Genomic DNA, 20,330 nt, shown 5'->3' on the forward strand with positions numbered 1-20,330 from the left:
TTAAAACACAGGTACCTTACTTCACACAACCCTATGTGGAAAACTCACATTGCTACATGATTAAGACTGTGACACCATTTCTTAGCTACATTCTTTACCTTGTGAATAAAGCATGTGATATCATTTCATTAGTACCTGCTGAAAAAAATGGTAAAAAGTGACAGGACCAAAGCTCAGCAAAACTAAACTGACCATCTTCTATTGTCAGTAACTACAGTGCATCTGCACCTCACTTCGATTATGTTGCACAAATGTAACAGTGCACAGCATTTGCTCTAGGAATTTTGAGAGAGTATCATCCCCTCAAAAATTAAACTTATGTCTGAACTATTCTACCTACTATTGTTACACATAATACTGAAGATTACAATAACTGGGGGATGAGAGAAAGGTATTCTATTTTTCCAGTTTATTTACTTTGTGCATTTGACATCCCTTGTATCTAGTAAGATCCTTGTACCCATATGGAGCCCCAGTGACTTCAATGGAGCTCTGTAAAAGTGCAAGAGTCTGTCTGTGCAGATCACCTTGCAGGAGCAGGGCCTTAGACTGTTTCGCTATTGTCTGTAGGTGTTGTTTTAAGAGGAGAGGAGGGGACTCTATATTTTTTTTAAAGGAACATGTGGCTGTAAAATGACACAAATTGACAGGAGGACTCAGGCAGATACAGTTTCTGAAGTTACTTTTAACTCATATAAAAAAAACTGGCTAGATTTCAAGCTGACAACATCCCCTTGAGCTATGCCTCAAAGCTTACAGCAAACCAAATATAACTGAAGTTATACAGTATGAGAAGTTAGAGACCAAAGTCACACTTATCTCTAACAACGTGCCTCTCAGTTACTAGGCATCCCAATTCATACATAATCATGCTTTTTGTGCTGGTTAGAGCTTTATGCAACACCAGAGATAGAATTTTAGAGATAAACAATTGATCCAGGTTTTAATACGGCAAGGTATAAAATCATAAGGTTCTGTACTGCAGACAACCAGAAGTATGCCAACGCTCTGTAAGGGCCCAGTCCAATTATGCTCCCATCAATAGAAACTCCCAGTGACTTGACTGGCGCAGGATTGGTCCACATGTGAACAGAGAATCTATCATTTCAACATGAGTTCTAGAAAAATTAAATAATTCATGAACACTAGAGGCCTAATCCTGCACTGTTTTGCACCATGCCTAGTCATTTACAGTCGTGAAAACTGGGTGTAAAATGCTACCACCAGTGAGAGTGGAAAAGTCTGATTTGGTAACATTTTAAACCTCCCTGTTTTACAAGTATAAGTGACTGTAAATATGGTTGAGAAACAGGCCTCTGGGCCACATAAATGACTTAAATGAACTTAGTGGAGAAAAGAGTTTCCACTTAGGAAAAGTAGAATGACCTATATCAACCATGGCCAAAAAGGCATGTTCAGAAAGACTCCTTAAGACTCATTGTTTAACAATTTGCTATGATATGCTAGAATGGTACTTTGGAAAAAAAAAAAAGCAGGGAAAATGAACTATTTATTTTAAATTAATCTGATTTTGAAAATCTTGCATACAAAGTGTAATATTCTCTGCTAGCTAAATTTTGCATGTACACTGTACATCTATGGGAATAACCTTATGTAAAGATATTATGCTCCACTAGTCTGAAATTTTAATACTCTATCCAGTATGTTCAGTCCTTTTAAGTTTGATAACACAGAATTGTCTATATTTATGTACATTTAACAGCACTTTGTGTATAGTTAATTAGGAACAAATCCTGGAGCAGTTCCATTAACTACTCCCATGTATAAAGGCTTGCAGGACCTAGTTATTATTCAGTTTCATACTTATTTTTGTATGGTTTTCACATACAACAACAACGAGAGAATTTTTGTTTAAAGAAAATAACAAAATATTGTTGTCAACCCATAACAAATGGTATGGGGATTCAGGGGCAAGGCCTATTTTTTAAAAATATTATTTTTAAATTAACTAGGTTTCAGGTTTACTGTTTCCCTTTACATACAGCAAAACCTGTCTTAAAGGACCGGGCAAGGAACTTACCAAAAATTGGTTGCGCAACAACCTAATGTGCATGAAGCAGAAATGGAAAGAGGGACTCAAATTCTCTTCTGTTATGTCACTGTAAATCCAGAATAACTCCATTTATACTGACTGAATACTTCAGTATGCACTGGGGTAAATGAGTGCAGAATGTAGCCCACTATGTTCTGGGTTATTTTGGAGGCGATATTCTAAGGCAGGTGCCACATAAATGTGGTCTCACACAAATTCCACTGTACACAGCATTAAAAAAAAAAGTTTGGATTAAACTGTAAGAGGTAAGATAAATACATGGGTTCTGATTCTGCACTGCCTTGCACCGAGTGTAATCATTTACACCAGTTCAAAGGGAACATAAAATGCTAACAAATCACAGTGGTAGGATTTTGCACTCACTTGGCACAAGTGAAACTGATTACAGAAGGTGCAAGGCAACACAGTATTAAGCCCTATGTATTTACAAACAGTGTAAAACTTGTATGTATTTGAAAGAAACAGTTTAGTGAGTATTTGAAAACATTTTTGAAGACTTTAAAAATACAAAGCTTCTAATCCTTTAAAGATACAACTGGATCTAAATACTAGTGAAGCAGATGAATATTTTGATTTTACATTGTTGACAAACTGTATCCAGTCAAATCACAAATTCTTATTTTAAGCTGCTTTTGTTAAGGAACTGTGCTAAAATGTGAACTAAATAAAAATATTTTTAAAGTACATGTATTCCAAATGTTTTCACAGATTCATGGCAGTATGTGTACTGTAAGTTAAACACTACAAAGAATTGATTCGTAAGTGTTGTGTAGCCTTAGTTTACAACACAATGTGACAAAAGATTATTTTGAACTACTGTCGGTACATCAATTGGGCTTCTAAATTTAAACTCACAGGGTTTACACTTTATGGATTTTTTAAAGGGATCTTTAATTTAGAGCAGCTGAGGGGACTAAAGAGTTCATTATCTTAACTATATTATTAAGAAATGTTTCAGCCAAAGTAATGGTCAAATTTATGAGCACATAAAACCAGCATCCTTGATTATTAGGGGTTATCCTTCTTTAAACTAACTTCTTACAAAGTTACACAGGGGCACAAAAAGAATAGTCTGTGATCCATCAAGCAGCCATTTATTCAGAATTGTTCATCTTGATATAAAATTTGAGGGCCTGATCCTCTGTGTGACTGTCTTCAATGTGACTGCTTGTGTGAGCAAGAATTTAAAGGATTAGCCTTCCATTTGTAACATTAGCATCTGAGGAGAGAGAGGACAGAAAAAAAAGGCAGAGGCAGCCAGTGTATCGCTGGTCAACTATTAAGCACTGTTGTAATAAAATGGTCTTATATTCTGTATAAATTGTCTTTTGATGCATAGTAGCTTTGTAAAGAATAATTAAAGAAGACCAGAAGGGAAGCAAAAGAAAATAGCAGATTGACTCTTAAGAGAATCATAAAGTGGCATTTTCCAGTTGAGGAACTCCAAAAGGACTGATTAATCAAGTTTCATATTTAGCAATGCACAGGTATGCAAGAATAGAACAGAGAAGCAGAGAGGTACAGAACTAAAGCAAGTGCTATGTGTTAGGTTATCTATGTAAATTATGCACATAAATTGCATACTTTTGCAGCCAATACATACTGTAACTTTTTACAAATTAACACACATACAGATGCACGCTCAATCCAATCCCAAATAATTGGTATATTCACAAACTGTACGTGCCACAAGTTCTCATACCACCGCGGCAAAACAACATCCATGGAATCAATCGATGCTGTGACTTTTAAAACCAACCCACACACAGGAAGGTATGCTCTGAGTTCAGCCCCAAGCTCATGCATACGCAGCCTCACCTTCAGCATTATAAGGGTCAGTAACAATAACATAAGGATTGCACTGGATCTGAAACTTACCCCAAGCACCAGTTCCTCAGCCAGGCAGAAAGCAACCAGAACAACAAGCCTGCAGTGGGAGGCAAAGGAAACAGCACGTTACCCCCTCGGGGCACCCAAAACACAGAGGGAGCAGGAGCAAAACCAAACAGACCATCCCCCGACCCCACAGGAGAAGGGTTGGGGACTCACCCTGTGTGCATGCTGTTCCCCTGCCAGTGGGAGCACTTCACACGGCTCCGTTGCTCCGGTTCATTGAAAGCTTCGCTGCCCGGTGGTTAAACTACGGTCTGCTGGGAAGAGGAGGGGGGCAAAGAGCGGGCAAGGGGAGAAAGGGCCACAAAAAAGGGAAAGAGAGAGAGAGATTATATTGATCCATCTGCATTCAGGGGCAGAGCAAGCGCAGGCACGAAGCGGTTGAGAAGCAAGATCATGGTGGAGATAAAAGCGAACTCACCAAAGTTGCTTTCCTCGGAGTGCCCTGCAGCAGGCAGGGGAGAAGAGGAATGGAGGAAGGGGGAGGACCTAGGACTGTCAATCACAGAAAAACAGACACACACACACACACACCCCCCACACACACACCTAATTGTCCAGTTCTTCCCATGTACTTATCCCTGATCTGTCCCTACCACGACCAATGCTGAGGGCGACAGATTCTTCCAACACAAGTGATTTAATGTGACTCTAAAGATGCCCTGAGATAGAATTGCTTTGTACGTCTGCCACCTCCTCCCACCCCCGTGGTGATCGCTCCTAGCAATACAGCTGGGTGTGTAGCAGGCATCTTTTCTGGTGTGTATTAAAACTCAGCAAAGGGGCATCCTGATGGGTTAAAACTACAACTAGGCACACCTCATTTTTCTTGTATCAGAGGGGTAGCCGTGTTAGTCTGAATCTGTAAAAAGCAACAGAGGGTCCTGTGGCACCTTTAAGACTAAGAGAAGTATTGGGAGCATAAACTTTGGTGGGTAAGAACCTCACTTCTTGCATCTGAAGAAGTGAGGTTCTTACCCACGAAAGCTTATGCTCCCAATATTTCTCTTAGTCTTAAAGGTGCCACGGGACCCTCTGTTGCTTTTTACTCATTTTTCTTGGCATTTGTGTAGTAAAACTTCTTTTTTTAGAACAGCAAAGTTTCCGATGGGCTCTTAAAAGGGAAGTTACCTGGTGTTTTCTGCCTCCCATCCCTGCTACCTAGTGTGCTAACAGCTGCAGATACAGAGTGACACCGGTTTCAGGCTAGCCCGTGTGAGGTAGAACAAGGCGCAGCGCGCACCTGGAGTGTCCAAGCATTGATCTTCTCTTGACCTCCCTGACCCTAGCGCTCTTCTCCCCGGGATGGGGCTGCCTGCAATCCCGCACTCTCCCAAGGGACTCTTCCGCAGCAATAAATAGTCCCCTGTAAAGACAGTGGAATCCCAGTCCGGGGTAGGGGGGGGGGCAGGTTGTTTGTTTTGGTTTTTTTTTTAGACCGAGGGGGGCAACACAGACGTACACATGTCCACCGCACAGGTGTCTGAGGGGTGCACGTGCAATGAATGCTCAGGGCAATGCCCCCCCCCCCCATTCTCCCCTCCCGTGCAGGAGAGCTCTGCCCCCAGCCAAGTTGCCCATTAGCCAGACGAGTGCGGCGGAGGGATACCGACGGCATGCCTTTTTTGGGGGCAAAGTAGCGCCGGGAGAAGTGGAGTTGGGAGAAGTTGGCCCGGCGGAGTAGAGTGAAAAGGGCCGGCGCGAGGGCGGCTTGGGGGAGGGGGGACTCGCTCCGCAGGCTCAGCCCCGCCTGGCCCCCGGCCGGGCTATGTCAGCGCTGCAGGGCCAGCCCGGGAGCGCGCGGGGCTGCTGAGCCCGGGAGGAGAATGAAGCTGCGGGGCTGCCGCCGCCTGGCTGCCGCCTGCCTGGTGCTGCTGGGGCTCTGGGGGCTGAGCGCAGAGGCTGCGGTAAGTGCTGCCCCCCTTTCCCCCGGGGCGCCGCTCTGCTCCGCTCCTGGCCGCGGGGATTTCCTCCGCCCCGCTGGCTCGGCGGCGACTCGTATTTATAACCCGGGTAACCCAAAACCGCCGGGACGGGCGCTTTGGGGAGCTTTCGGCTGTTTAAAAATAGGGTGTTGCGCCGGGAGCCCTGGCCGTGCAGCGCTGGGAGCTGGGGAACCCCCCCCCCCGGGTAAGTGCGTCTGGGCTGCAGCCCCCGGGCGAGCAGGGCGCCCGCACCGCCCCGTGCTCCTTCCCCCGGCCACGGTGACAGGCTGCATCGCAATCCAGAGCTTCCCCCCAGCGCCCGCCGCTCGCTCCTCGCCCAAAGGCAGCGGTGATGGGGCGCGACAGAGAGAGAAACTTGTGTGTCGTGTAGGGGGGGGGGAGATGTCCCTGCCCTCGAGTGTCTTCTGGTGGCTCTATCTGGGGCTCCTTCTGGGGCTCCGCCACGGGGCTGGCTGCGAAGCAAAGGCAGCAGATGTGTTTTCTCTCTTTCTCCGCATCAGTTTCACTGCTCCCCTCGCGCTCTTTTGCAAGTGTGTGAGTGGAACTGGCAGCTCGGGAGCCGAGCTGGAAGTGACAGAGGGAGAGAAAGGAGGGCAGCCCCACAGAGGTCTGTCTTGTCTGTGCGTTAGCTTCACTGTTACCCTAGCACAAAGGTGTTCACCTGCATCCCTAACTCCTACCCGGACCTGGTGGGGACTTTCAGGAGACTTCAGGGCATGATTTTTGGGGATTGGTCCTGCTTTGAGCAGGGGGTTGGACTAGATGACCTCCTGAGGTCCCTTCCAACCCTGATATTCTATGATTTTGATGGCAAGCATCTCCTCTGGTTGTAACTAGCCTTCCTGAGAATACTTCAGTTCTGCCTTTTGCGTGTGTATAATATATATATGTATGTATGTAAAATCAGGCTGAGGTCTGGTCTATACTACCCGCCTGAATCGGCGGGTAGAAATCGACCTCTCGGGGATCGATTTATCGTGTCCCGTCGGGACGCGACAATCGATCCCCGAATCGGCGCTCTAACTCCACCAGCGGAGGTGGTAGTAAGCGCCGCCGACAAAAAGCGGCAGAAGTCGATTTTGCCGCCGTCCTCGCAACGGGGTAAGTCGGCTGCAATACGTCGAATTCAGCTACGCTATTCACGTAGCTGAATTTGCGTATCTTAAATCGACTCCCCGCTGTAGTGTAGATGTACCCTGAGAGAGTTGCAGGGATGGTAGAGGTGTGCTGCGATCTGGAGCATGTACAGTAGGTGGCTTTGGGAAATACTATATCCCCGTTTGGGAAGGGGAAGGGACCACTCATCTGCCCTGGAATGGTTAGGCCTTAAGAATGGGAGAAAAGACACCGGGTTAGTGTAGTTGTTTCACCTAAAATAAATAATAGCCTAGTTCGTGAATAAACTCAGCAAAATTCGTGCAGCTGCATACAGATACATATGTAGCCAAAAAAGTCTCATTTCTTTGCACCATCATAAATTGTACTATCACAAACTTTTCTCTAAGGTTAAATGTTTAGGCTGTATAAATTTTTTTTTTTTTTCCAGTTAGGGAGATGATATGGGGGAAATTGTTTATGCTTCCTGTTAAAGGAAAAGTGCTAAATGATTGTCTCCTGGCTGAAATCTGAACTTCTATGAACATGAGAAATGCCCAGAACATGATTTTCCCCCCCCCCCCTCCATTTTTCTTAAAAAAATCAGAGCTATCAGAATAGTATAGTTCTAAGTATCTTCCTTTAGGATGAAACTTTTAGACATAGCATTGGCCTTCAAAAAAGTAAAAATGTCATGTTCCTCCCACCTTCCCCCAGGGCTATATATCCTAATGAGATTATGATCAGAGGAGGATCATCATAAAGGGTATGATTTTATAGTGTGATCTCAATAGCAGCCTGTCTAATAGTTACCAACTATCCTGTTGTTATTCTGGGAATTTTTAAGCAAGCAGATTTAGTGCCGTGGACTGAAGTGGGCTCATGTCTTGACCAAATTTGTATTTGGACTTATTATTCTAACCACCTTAATGCATTTTTGTTTGTTTGTTTTTAATAAAAATAGCATTTTCTCTGGCCCAGTGCCAGGTTATTGAAATAACTGTGTGTATAGCAATGTACACTGAGAGCAGGGTGAATATATTGGAGTTAGGATGATGCTTCCATTCCGCTATGATAAGGCAGCCCAGATGGCTTGTCCAAAAATGTGCACCAGAGCCTCATACAACAGAGGAGGGAAGAACTGTACTCACTTATTTTGATTATTCATGGACCTCATTGGATATGGAAGTTTGGCAGTGGGCTTTTGAGTAAGTAATATGAACACTATATGGATTTGTGATTCATATGCTATGTTGTCTTTACAATGAATAGTGTAAGTCTTATTGGAGAGTGGCTACACTAATATGTTTAACCTATTTTGAAAAAGTGGCATTCAGGCACAACAAAATCCAAGCAATTGAATCTGGAAACATACATGGAAACGTCCTATATAAAGTTCTTGGGGACTCTAAAATAAGGGGAGAAGCTGGAAAGGATAAAATGGGAAACTGAGAGGGAATGTTCTTCTGCTGGCCTCAGATATATTGACAGTTGCCATATGCTATACTTCAGAAGTGCCCAGTTTGTTTTCTTTATACACACTTTTATACGGGCTGAACATTAATATAGAATGAGGCATATAACTGTTGGAGAACAATGGAAAATTAGCAGGTAGACTAATAGCAGTTTTTGTTAAAGTGGTAGTGAAGTATAGTGCAATTGCTGCACAAAATGTTGCTTACTTTAGAATGAAAATGATGCGCTCATAAGGGTATGTTGTCATGTTTACCATAGGTAGGTGGAAACATACCTACTACAAAACAGAGTTCCTTCAAGTAGAGTAGTTTGAAGAAGCTATGTTCTTCAATAAATGCTCTGTTACATGTTGGGTATTGATGTGCATATGACTCCTGTTAGCCGGTGGCATTTCAGTTGCATCACAGCAAATGTAGAATAGGACAAACACGCCTAATGAAGAGCTCTATGTAAGCGCAAAAGGTTGTCTCTCTCACCTACAAAAGTTGGCCCAATAAAAATATTTCCTTACCCACCTTGTCACTTTTAATGTGTGACTGTTACAAAACTGGTATAGTTTGTTTGTTTGTTTTTAAGGAGGGTTGAAAGCAATAAACACTGCACTAGTTTTCAATTGGTGGAAAATCTGTGAAATTCCATTGAAACTAACGGAGTTATGCTGGCTTACATTAGGCAAGAATCAGGGTCTTAATTACCAAAAATTCACTTAAAAACATACAAAATACACAGATTGGGTCAACCACAAAGTGGCTAGTGAAGGTAAATTTTAAGTAATTTAGAACTGATTTTAAAAAAAAAAGCTAGAAATATGTTATACATAAATGTAATAAGTTGGATTTTGAGGTATTAAGTGAAACTAATGCTGTGAATTAAAAGGGGAAGGTGGGAAAACATTTAAAATGATTTTGTGGTGTAAAAGATGGAGGGAAAAGAAGAAAATAGTACTATGCTTTGTAAAATAATTTGACCTCTAATGCAATTGACAAAGGCCATCAAACTTTCTCTCTTAAATTTCTTTGGCGATTGCATGGTTGGCAGGTTGAATAAAGAAATCTAATTTCTACAGATTTATTGCTTTGTTTCAAGTGAAATGTTTGGTGGTGGGCTTGAGCTGAGCATTTTTGTGACCTGGAACCAGGGTGGATTTGATTTTAAGTCAAATTGATTTAAATCCTGATTTAAATCACTAGTCAGGAAGACTCGATTTAATCATGGATTTCTACATAAAAGTGCATTCTTGTTGGTTGTTATAACCTTAATACATATTCTTCACAACTCGGAGATAGATGTAGGCTTCATTTTTAGAAGGTACACACTATACATTTTTAAAGTGATTTATTTTGAAAATTTTTCTGATGAGTTTTACAGTTATATCAGAAAACGAATGACTGTTTGGTTATTTCATTTACCAAAGGTAATTGAAGCAGATAGTTCACCTCCCAATGACTTCATATATATCTCCAATTCAATAGGTTAATCACTAATATTTGGAGGATTTTCTTGCCATCCTGTATTAGGAGGAGAACATCACCAGACAGACATTTAAATTGTTTTGTTTAACTAAAACAACTACTTTATGTATTCTGGATTATTTTTCTTCAACAGCAAACATCATATTTTAACAAAACAAGCATATGAATTTTTGAATTTAGTTAAACATTCCATTTTTTTTAAACCAGGTTTGTTTTTGCTAACTATTTTAGTTAAAAACAATTTTAAATGAAATATTTAAACACAAAACCAAAAATTAAATAGTCTGTCAGCCAGGTCAACACGAGAAACTTAAAATATTGGCTTCTGCAGCTAACTTAGTCGTCTTCACCTTCATTTTCCTGTTTGTTCATAATCTGGAAAAGAAAAACAAGCTTTCCTGCTTTTTTCAGATCCCAAACGATTTCTCAATTTGGAATGAATTAGAATATTTTCTTCCCAGTTTGGACTTTTTACACCGGCGGAAGACGCTACTGCTGTTAAAAGTGAGATTTTTCACTTCACCAGTCTCTGAATCCAAGTACTTAAGTGACTTCCACCAAATCACTAGTGTGACTTTCTTTAAAACATCAGCAAACATATATTTCTTGAATGGTTCACCCTTAGCTCTGATATTTATTATAGTTGGCATTATGGATAACTGCAGGATGTCCATGTCCTAGCCAACTCCTCTTCTTCAGCAGTTAAGGTTTGACCCTGGTACCAAGTATTGAAGATATTTGCAAGAAAATGAGCTGGAGATAGTGCTTGTCCCATTTGTTTTGTGTGTTAATGCTTGTAATTTAACTCTGTCATTGCATATTTCTCTAAGATCTCACTCAGTTCCTTCCAAATTTCAACAGGGTCAGCAATAAAACCGCTATTTTGCTGCATTTTGTTCAAGGCTACAGAAATAGGCTTCAGGGTACTCAGCATGTGTTCAACATGTCTCTTAAGCTCAATGTTGAGAACTTTGGCTGTGACAGTGCCATCTATTTTTTTTCATGACTTTGTTCACAAATTGTCATCCAATTAGGCCAGTTCTTGATATAGTGCTCAAAACAGTCTACTACTGAGTTCCATCACATGTCTTGTGGGAGAGTTAGCTTGGTTCCTCCCACTTTTTTCAGAGCAGCTGCTGCAAAGTGGTTGTTACTGAAGTATTTTGCAATTTCAACAACATTAGCCTTTATTTCTGGAACACTGGAGTCTTTGGCTAGGAGGTGCATCAAATGAGCACTGCAACCGTATGTTATTAGCTTGGGACTCTCTTCTAAATTTCTTCTCATCTTGGATACATTTGCAGCATGGTCTGTGACCAAGCTGCGTACTAGACATTTGAATTTTTTTTCACAGTTTGTACTTGTAAGTATTTTGCTGTGTATGCATTTCCTGATGTATAGTTCCTGTAAGGAACACATTCCCTTTTTCTGTTGTCACACAAGCACATACAACAGGATCACTGTGGACATTGTTAACCTGAGTCTTGATGGGTGGAGCAATTTTACCCTCTAGATCTTTTGCACACTACTCAATTTCTTTTTCATACACTTTATCCAGCAATTTGCCTGCGACATCTGCTTTGTTGGGTGGACTGTATCCTGGTCTTAATGGCTGAACTAAGTTAATGAAGTGTGGATTCTCAATTATACGGAAAGGAGAATCTGTTGCATAAACAAACCAAGCAATTTTTTCATCAGTTACCTCTTGTTCTTATCACAAACATATCTGTGGTTGTTTCTGGATGCTGGAGACTTTTTTCTTTTCTTTTCTTTTCGCTACAGGTGATATACTGTGGCTATGTGACATACATGATGTGACTGAAACACTATCATTGGAAGAAAACTCTGAAACTATAGAAAATGATGGTGATCTTGAAGGTGGATAGTCTTCAGAATCCTGTATGTTGAGGATGGATTCTCCTAAACAAAATAAGTCAATGCAGTTATTATTACCATACTGCTTATTTAATATTACTCATTGCATTCACCAACACTCAATACTACTTTAAAGATGAAATTGTAAAAGGAAGATCTGCCTATTTCAGCTACAACTGCATCTAAAATGATAGGACCATAGAGTAACAACTATATATATATATTTTTTTCTCAAATATGAGAATTCAAGAATAGTTCAGAAGGAAGAGAGGCAGTCTTTAAGAAAGAAGTATGAAATAAAATAGTTTACCAACTTGAAGATCCTGCATGTTCAGACATGTTCCTTTCATCATCTTTAACACAGCTTCCTCCTGAGAAGGAACGCTTTTCATGATGTTTCATTCGGGCAACCAGGCCTTGCATTTCTCTGTTGCACTGTTTGCATTTTGCACACATGCCTGTCTTACCCACAGGTAGAGGAACTTTATTAAAATATTCCCAAACTGGGTCTCTTTTACAGCCTGCTGCCATTATAGATTTTTCCCTTCTAGTGAGAGAATGGTATGATAGATCTCAAATCAATGAAGGCTACACTCAGAAAGACCTCAAGACTTCTGGAATATGCTGTTCAAACAGTTTCACTGTTTCTACTGCCCGTCCTTCCCTTCACACATTTATCTCCAGGCTTCTTCTCCTTGTCCAGATCTATTCTGCCCCCAACAATCTTCTAGTCATTGAACTTTTCGCAACTTTGCATTTTTAGAGAGAGATAAGGGATTGACACTGTGTATGCAAATTTGCAGAGGGACAATAGGGTTGAGGTCTGTTATTTCTCACCTCTCTATTATTTATTTAAAAACATTTTTGCTGTTAACCATGTTATCTCTGGAGACACAAATCCACAGTTTGAGAACTGCAAATCTAAGCATCTCTGATAGTGCTCAGTCTAGAAGATACCAAGTCCCATTGGGTAGATAGAAAGATCAACCTAAATCTATACAGAAGCCCCTGGAACCCCATAAGATTGGGTCCCTAATCCATGAACTATTGGAACTCATTTACAAAACTTTTCTTAAACATTACATGAATATGTCTCATACTATAGAATTAGAGTTTATAATTCTTATTCCATGATGAGATATCTTTGAGCTATAATCTTTAGATATGTTTTTTCCTCAAAGCATTTTATCAATAAAATCCAATTGATTTTTATTCCCCCCCCCCCCCCGCGCCTGGAATGAAGTGGGCATCTATAAAACTGCATACAACTTTGTGCTATTGCTGACTAATACACACATTATTCAAGTAATTTTGTATGTATAGTGAACTATTTGATCCGGCACGAGCAGGCATTGGTTAAAGCTTGAATTCTAAATACAGATGGGAGTAGTAGCAATTGACTTAAGTGCAGACCAGAAACTGGACTCCATAGTATTTTGTCAAGTCCTACTCCTCCCAGTAGATATGATAATTTCTTCAGGTGAATATTGGAAAGTGGGTGGCCCGACCTAAAACAAGGATGTAAATGTGGAAAGGCATTTTAGCTAGCAAGAATTTAACTGGCCTTGCATGGGTCTCAGAGAGGACCATGCTGCTTATAAAAGGTCACTCTAGGTTTGGGGCTTCTTTCAAAAGGGTGTAATGTAAAGAGTTTTCTGATGCAGCTATTGTTGACTTTCAACCATGTAACACTTAACCTCCTGGTTTCTTTTCTTTTTAGGGGGAGGGAGGATTCTTGTAACTATATTTTGGTCTCTGGAGCAGGAACGCACTCCCCCATGCTACTTTTTGGTCTTTTTGTTATCTCCCCTTTATACATGCATGTAGCTCCATCTGACTGAAAGTTACACGTACACAAGGAAGAAATGGATACCAAAACTGGTGCTTAGAACTCAGAACACTTGCTATTGAATTCTATAAATACATATTGATTACTCACCTGAAACACTCCCCGTTTTATAACAGGAAGACTCAAACCATAATCTGTTTAATTGAAAACCAATTTTGCAGTCTCAGGTTTGTCAATTGTCATGTATTTTGTTTCTGCCCTCTCACAAATCTTAGCTATTTGAAGAAATTAATAGTAAAAGTTATATTTCAGTATGTGCCAGAACTCAATTTTAAAAGGAAAAGGCCAGACTCAAGGAACTCTTGGATGTACTGTATATGAAATGCAGTTTGCAGACAATTTTATTTTGTACTATGTGGATTTCTACAGTAGGATCTTTTGCAGTTAGACATACTAAGGACTGTTTGTTTTTACTCATACTCGTTTAATCCACTTCCGAGATTATCAGAGTAGACCTAAAATCCAGTGAAAGCTGCTTAATTTTCATATCTTTAGTGATGAACACTTTATTCCTCTGGGTAAGACCGATCTGTCTAATACCAATGCACCATACACTCTAGAGTCAGATCCATCTTTTTAAATAGAGAATTTGAAAGTGTTTTGTTTCTTAATATCATACATAGCTTTATGTCTTATCCATCTTTAAAATTCCAAAGGGAAAATATATCTGAATTAGGAATTTGCTAACAAATAGCAAATCTTGTGTTTTTTGAGCTATGGAAACTTGTATTTTAAAAAAATACATGTTGGTATAAAGAACTTCCTGAAATACAACTACATGTTGCTGTTGGTATTATGAGAACATGCAGAAATCTGTCCAAATGATATCATGTTACAGGACTTAAGGCTTAATAAAAATGTATTATTTAGATTTATTAGGATATTCTTAATTGGAGCAAAGGGCAATGGATTTGTTCTCTTACAAATACTATAAAGACAATTGAGTAGAGGGCAAAAGAACATAATATGCCTCATGGGAGTATGAAAAAGACTTCTGTAGTCTAATTCTTTGAACTGTATAAACTCTCCATTGGATTGCTTTTAGAGATCTTGCTATGTCAGTGTACCTCCATAAAATGTTGTTCTTAAGATGCCCTTTTAAACCAGTGATAATATGTAACAGTTTCATTTGGAGTAACTTGTATAGCATGAACTCTTCTGAGATGCTGCTAGTTTCAAAGCAATGTTGAAGATTAAAAATACAGCTTTCAGGCACTCTACCTTCTCAGTGTATACATGCATACAGAGCATTCAGCTATTCCATGACTGGTCATTGGAATTTTGTATTTGCAAGATGAGATGGGTTGCGGAGATCAATAGTAAATTCAGATTCTTCCTGAAAAAATTCTGGTTTTAAGTAATGTCCACACTGCTTTGTCTCTTACATCTGGGCCAACAGTTTAAAGCTGTGTTTAATATTTGTGCCAATACTCAAGTTCTGGTCACAGAATCATGTGCAAAAGATGTGGTGTTAGATGTTGTGATTGCTTGGTCAGATCAAGTGGTTAGATGTCCTAGATGCTGTCACTTAGCCACAGTTTATTGTGCACGCAGAACCACAGGCAAAAGCAGAAGGTTTTTAATTATTCTTGAGTCCTAAGGAATGAATTTTTTGTGTACCACTTTCCCTCTCCTGACAACCCCCTCATTCCAAGAAGAGGAATGCTGAAAAACCAAACTGGAAATAAGACTAATTATTGGCCACTTCAGAGTACATGTAGTCCTCAATACATTCATATGTTTTTATTTTCTGATGCAGAACCAATGCCTGGGGAAAGCTTGCTGGTCCTGACAGCATTTATAATCTGTCAACAATCTAGCCCTTCCAGGTTATGAGATATCAGAACTTAACTGTGTCCTTTTTGATTAATTCTGAGATGACTAGCAGTTTATTCTATGACTTGCTAGAGTTAGAGGTGGATGGATTACTTGTATCTCTTGGGAGTCAAATCCCAGCTTTCTGGCTGTTGTGTAAAAGCATTGGCTTCTAGCTCTGGTTCTTAAGATAGCGGCTGCTAATTTTATGCTGCATCTAGAATGCTTCCTGCTATTCCTGGCGTTTTAATAGTATAAAGCATTTGTTTGTGATTCATAAGACACTGGACCTCACAATCACTGGTACAGCAAATGGTTTTTATTTTGGTACTAGTCCTGTAGTTTGGCACTGACTGAAGACAGCAAGTTTTGGACCTGTGTAGTATCCTTCCTCCCAGTCCCCAAAGCCTCACCCACTGGGAAAGAAAACTGAAGTCAGTGCTACTTAGTGAAGAAGTTTCATTGTGATTTACTAATACACTGTACTTTTAAAAGGAAATGTGGTGTTTTCATTATCTAACCAAAACACATTTCAAATTGTCTAGTATGGGGAGAGAACCTGCATATAACATGGAATTAATAGAATAAAGATAAAAGCTGAGCTGAAAGTGCAACAAATCTGTAGCAAAATTAAATCTAATGATTTTAAAAATTGCTAATTTGGGACCCAGGCTTGTAAGTCTTACACAAGCAGACACAAGATAAATTATACAAAGTTTTCTTTCCCTGCTGGGTATGGTTCTTAGAAAGCAACAGAACAGTGTACAAACAAATATTCCTTCTTTCCTAAGAAGAATTTGGTTTTCTAACCAGAGCCTAATCTAAAATGGAATTTATTATAAAACTTTTTGTCAGGCCTCAACAACCTGCCTTCTTAAAAGTAAAACATGTGTATGGATTCCTGTACCAAAATGCTGCTGCTAAGATGACTTACAACTTGTGGTTGGTAACATGGCATAACACTGAGCTAAGGCTGAAAATAACATTACTATTGACTTTTATTGACAAGTGTCGAGATAACTGCACTTTTTTTCTTTCAAATTGCAAATGGTCGTCGTTTGTTTTAATGCTGATATGCTCTGACCTAGCAGCTGAAAATTTCCATCTGTATTCTTTGTCTAAACAACAATATTTGCCTTTGATTACAGTGCCTTCTCTAATTTGCTCCAACCAAAACAAAACAAAAAAAATGCTACTGTTGGGGCAATGTTGTTTCAGTTATAGTGGGCAGGTGTTATTTTGGATCACATTCTTTTTCACTCCAATTTCCTTTTGTACCATATGCCCTGTTTTTTCTCTTTAGGCTGACTTTTTTTGGTAGCAGAGCTTGATCTTCTCAAGAATAGGGAGACCCCATTCTGATTTGGCTTCACCAAAAGATTGTGGTTGGCTGGTTGGGTGTGTCTCTCTTTTCCTCCTCCCCCCCCCCCCCCCGTTCTTTTTCTCCTCCTTTTCCTCCTCCCTGCTCTCCCCCAAAGTGTGAGGAATGAAAATGGTTTAGTTTTTTCCTTGTTCTTTCATGATCTGATTGGCTTTCATCTGTGCAGAATCAAAATGGCTGAGTTGAATTTCACAGGCTCCTCTCTTCCTGTGTTGTGAAGGAGATCTATGTGCACGGCACTAAAATTGGAATAAAATGTTTCTGCAAGATGAAGATTCTCTTCCTATTTGTGGTACAAGATCATACCTATAAAATGACCTTACTGTAGTTTGACTTAACACAGGCTAATACTAGAAAAGTTTTGCTGGTATAGCTGCACTAACAACCCCTGCCCCCCCCCCACATTTGTATTAATTTGCAGCTTATACTAGTTCCCCAAATAAAATAAACTATGCTGGCAAAAGACTCCTCTCCCCCCCACCCCCTTAGTTCTAGTATAAGTACATCTATGCTAGGATTTTTGATAGCATAAACATGTCAAAGAATCATACCTTTAACCAAAATATTATATAGGCAAAAGTTTCTAATGCAGATCAGGCCTTGGTCTTTATCACTATGAATCTTTTATAGTAAAAATCTGCAGTTTTGAGAATTTTTGCAGTGCCTTCTTGGATTAAAAAAAAAAATCTAATTCCCATAGACTATTTTGAAAATTTCAACTTTGAGCCTTCAGTTTGCTGCCTCCATTTTGTGTGCCTTCATTTATATTGTTTGACATAAAATAGGAACCCCTTGAGAGACAGTTGAGAATGTCATGAGTTCTCAGTTATATAAAAATGCTTAGTTTAATTTACTTCCTATCTCCAAGTACCACTCCACTTTTTCTCCTCCCTCTTTCACCCACTCCAGTCTCTCACACAATTCCTCCAATTTTGTTCTTTACCCTTTCTACTATACTTCCAAGATTGCCAAACATTTATACTGCAGTAGCACTTAGAGGCCAACCAGGTGCTAGGCACTGTACAAACATATTCCATGATTAGCTGTATCCCAAAGAGCTTGGCATATCACTTGAGACGCTTGGACAAGAGGTGCTATAGAAATGCACAGTTTATTCTCGCGCGCGCTCTCTCTCTCCATCTTAGTCCAAGTGGTAATTAAGATGTTTGACTGTATTAACTGCCCATTGAGTAGACATTGTGCTAGATGGAAATTATAAGAACTTTAAACAATGCACTGAGTTTGGAGTGGCAAAAGACTGACTTCATTTGGCAGCCACAGTAGTGTGGCTGATTAAACAATGTGGTGGAAATCTTGGCAGTTGTTTATGCTAACATTGTGATGGAAATCTTGATCCCTGAGACTGGGATAACAAAAAAAGCAAGTAGGACTCGGAGTATCTTTTATGTCTGCTGATACCAATAGATCATTTATTCTGACGAGAATAATACACTGATTGCACAGGCACCTTCTTATATAAGGATCCTTCTGTAGCTTGTGAAACTCTAAGCGTGTTAAAGCAGCAGCACACTGTGAATCAGTGTAGATTTGTAGGTGAGAATAAAGGTATTATAATTTGTGCCTCATTTTGCTTAATAGTCATGTCCTATTCATACTTGGTGATGATATAGCCTTAAAGTTAAAGGCCTCAGTTATTCCTTATACTGACCTTGCTAATAAATACTAATTAGGTCCTTTAAGTAAATCCTATAATACCATGTGTATTGACCACATAATGTTTCCCATTTTGCAGTGACGTTACACAAGTTGATGTCTGTATTGCTGCCCCCGCCCACTCCTTACGCACCCTCCCTCAAAAAACCTGAAAACTACACATGACCATGCTGACAGGGTTTTGGGCAACCAAACAACCCATCATCAAATGTTGAGGAGGCATCTGTTGGCTGTGTCCCCATGACAGTTTGTCTTCTAAAGAAGCTGAGATGTATTATTCCTTTTCCTCATCCATTGGCTTGCTGCCAACTCTTCAGTCTCTAAAATGGCCTTTTTAATCTATGCTATTTATTCTGTTGGAGGGGATGGTTCCTTCCCAATGGGCCTGTTAACAGCATGGAAGAGCTGTCATTGGGCTGCTAACCTAATGCCTAAAGGCTTAAATGCTCTTAATTCACTTTAGCTTAGTTCACTTCCATAGTTAAGCTAAAGCACATGGTGAGTGTGGGTGTGGGGGTATAATGTGTTTTAAACTATTGTTCTTTGAATTCATACTTTCAGTTAATTTTGGTTTAACTTGCCTCGTGGACAAAACTTCAGCCCACAAGTGATTCATCCAAGACCTATCTATCTGACACAGGTGTTGTAAGGCTTTTACAGCATTAAGGGTTTTAATGTTTAATGTAAAATTACCTACTTCACAAATGTACCCCTTTCCTTTTTTTAGCACCTCCCTCCTGCATGCTCCAAAAGAATTAACTAAAATGTTTTCATTTACATCTTTTTATTTTAATGCCAATTTCTTCTTAGCCTCACCTTGAGAGAAGTTTTGAGGCTGAAGTGGATTCATTAAGGTCTGGCCAACACAGTGGTACATGCTGTAATTATATTATCCATTATTCAATCAGCTCAATGTACTTGAAGCACCAATGGTACTATGCAAAGGCTCTTTTACTCCCTTAAGCACCAAAACATTGCTGATGCCCTTTAGAGGAAGGAAAACCACCACCCGGGGCAAAGAAACTGCAGTGAACTGGAAAAAAAAAAACAACTCCATTTCCACACCTGGAGTGAAAGCCACAATTATTAGAAGCCACAATGAAGTAGAACAGCCTCTTTTGTTTGGAACAAAGCAATGAAAATTAACATGCCCTGCAGGCAAGCCTTGAAACAGGCTCCGCCTCCAGAGCACTTGAACTTCTCTGTCTGCCATTGCACAATTAATATACACGTTTCTGCACCTCTTTATTCAACAGTTTAAACACCTTCTTAAAAAAAATTCCATCTACAAAAGAGTATGGAAAGGGGAGACTGTAACAGTAGCCCTTGGAGTTGGCAGATGCTAACTCTGCCATGTGAAAGGGGTAAGTACCTTTTTTTTAACTCGTATAGCAGGACATGACTAGCTAGGAAATAATCCTCCTGTGGGTTGCACCTTTGCTAGACTGTTGGAGATATAAAATCCAGTGCCTAAGGGGGATGAGGAAAACGCACACCGACCCAGAGCAAAAAGACCAGAGAAAAGACACGTTAATTTTTATGGGCTGATGTAGCTATACTTCATTGGATTGAAGGTATGAGGGTGTTTTTACCTATTTCTCTCTCCTTATCTAACTGTTGTGTATTTGAGAAGACAATAAAACCTTGAGACTTCTGCAAGTCCCCTATGGAAACATTTTGGACTGTTCTCAGGGTAGGTCTACCTTTTAAAATACTACATCTGCGCAGCTGCAGCACTTAAGTGAAGATACTCCTACACCGATGGGAGAGCGTAGTTAAT

General features: G+C 40.0%; 2 protein-coding genes across 9 annotated transcripts in view; one reads left to right on the top strand and one right to left on the bottom strand.

Annotated features, from left to right (window-relative positions):
* Window positions 1-4,472, bottom strand: part of COL4A6 (collagen type IV alpha 6 chain) — a 195,552-nt gene extending 191,080 nt beyond the window's left edge. For 3 of the 4 annotated variants that reach the window (XM_034780562.1, XM_034780563.1, XM_034780559.1), the window contains exons 1-3: window positions 4,389-4,465; window positions 4,124-4,221; window positions 3,953-4,001 (exon numbers count right to left, since the gene is read on the bottom strand). In XM_034780562.1, coding sequence (XP_034636453.1) covers window positions 3,953-4,001; window positions 4,124-4,134 — 60 coding nt within the window. In that variant the 5' untranslated portion in view covers window positions 4,135-4,221; window positions 4,389-4,465. Of the gene's footprint in view, window positions 1-3,952; window positions 4,002-4,123; window positions 4,225-4,388 lie in introns of all 4 variants that reach the window. The other variant, XM_034780561.1, reaches the window with a different exon arrangement.
* A 1,164-nt stretch (window positions 4,473-5,636) lies between these two features.
* COL4A5 (collagen type IV alpha 5 chain) overlaps window positions 5,637-20,330 on the top strand; it is a 140,276-nt gene continuing 125,582 nt past the window's right edge. For all 5 annotated transcript variants that reach the window (XM_034782616.1, XM_034782619.1, XM_034782620.1 and 2 more), the window contains exon 1: window positions 5,637-5,874. In XM_034782616.1, coding sequence (XP_034638507.1) covers window positions 5,794-5,874 — 81 coding nt within the window. In that variant the 5' untranslated portion in view covers window positions 5,637-5,793. The remainder of the gene's footprint in view (window positions 5,875-20,330) is intronic.

This window comes from Trachemys scripta, chromosome 9, assembly GCF_013100865.1.
Source record: "Trachemys scripta elegans isolate TJP31775 chromosome 9, CAS_Tse_1.0, whole genome shotgun sequence".
NCBI classification, from domain to species: Eukaryota; Metazoa; Chordata; order Testudines; family Emydidae; genus Trachemys; species Trachemys scripta.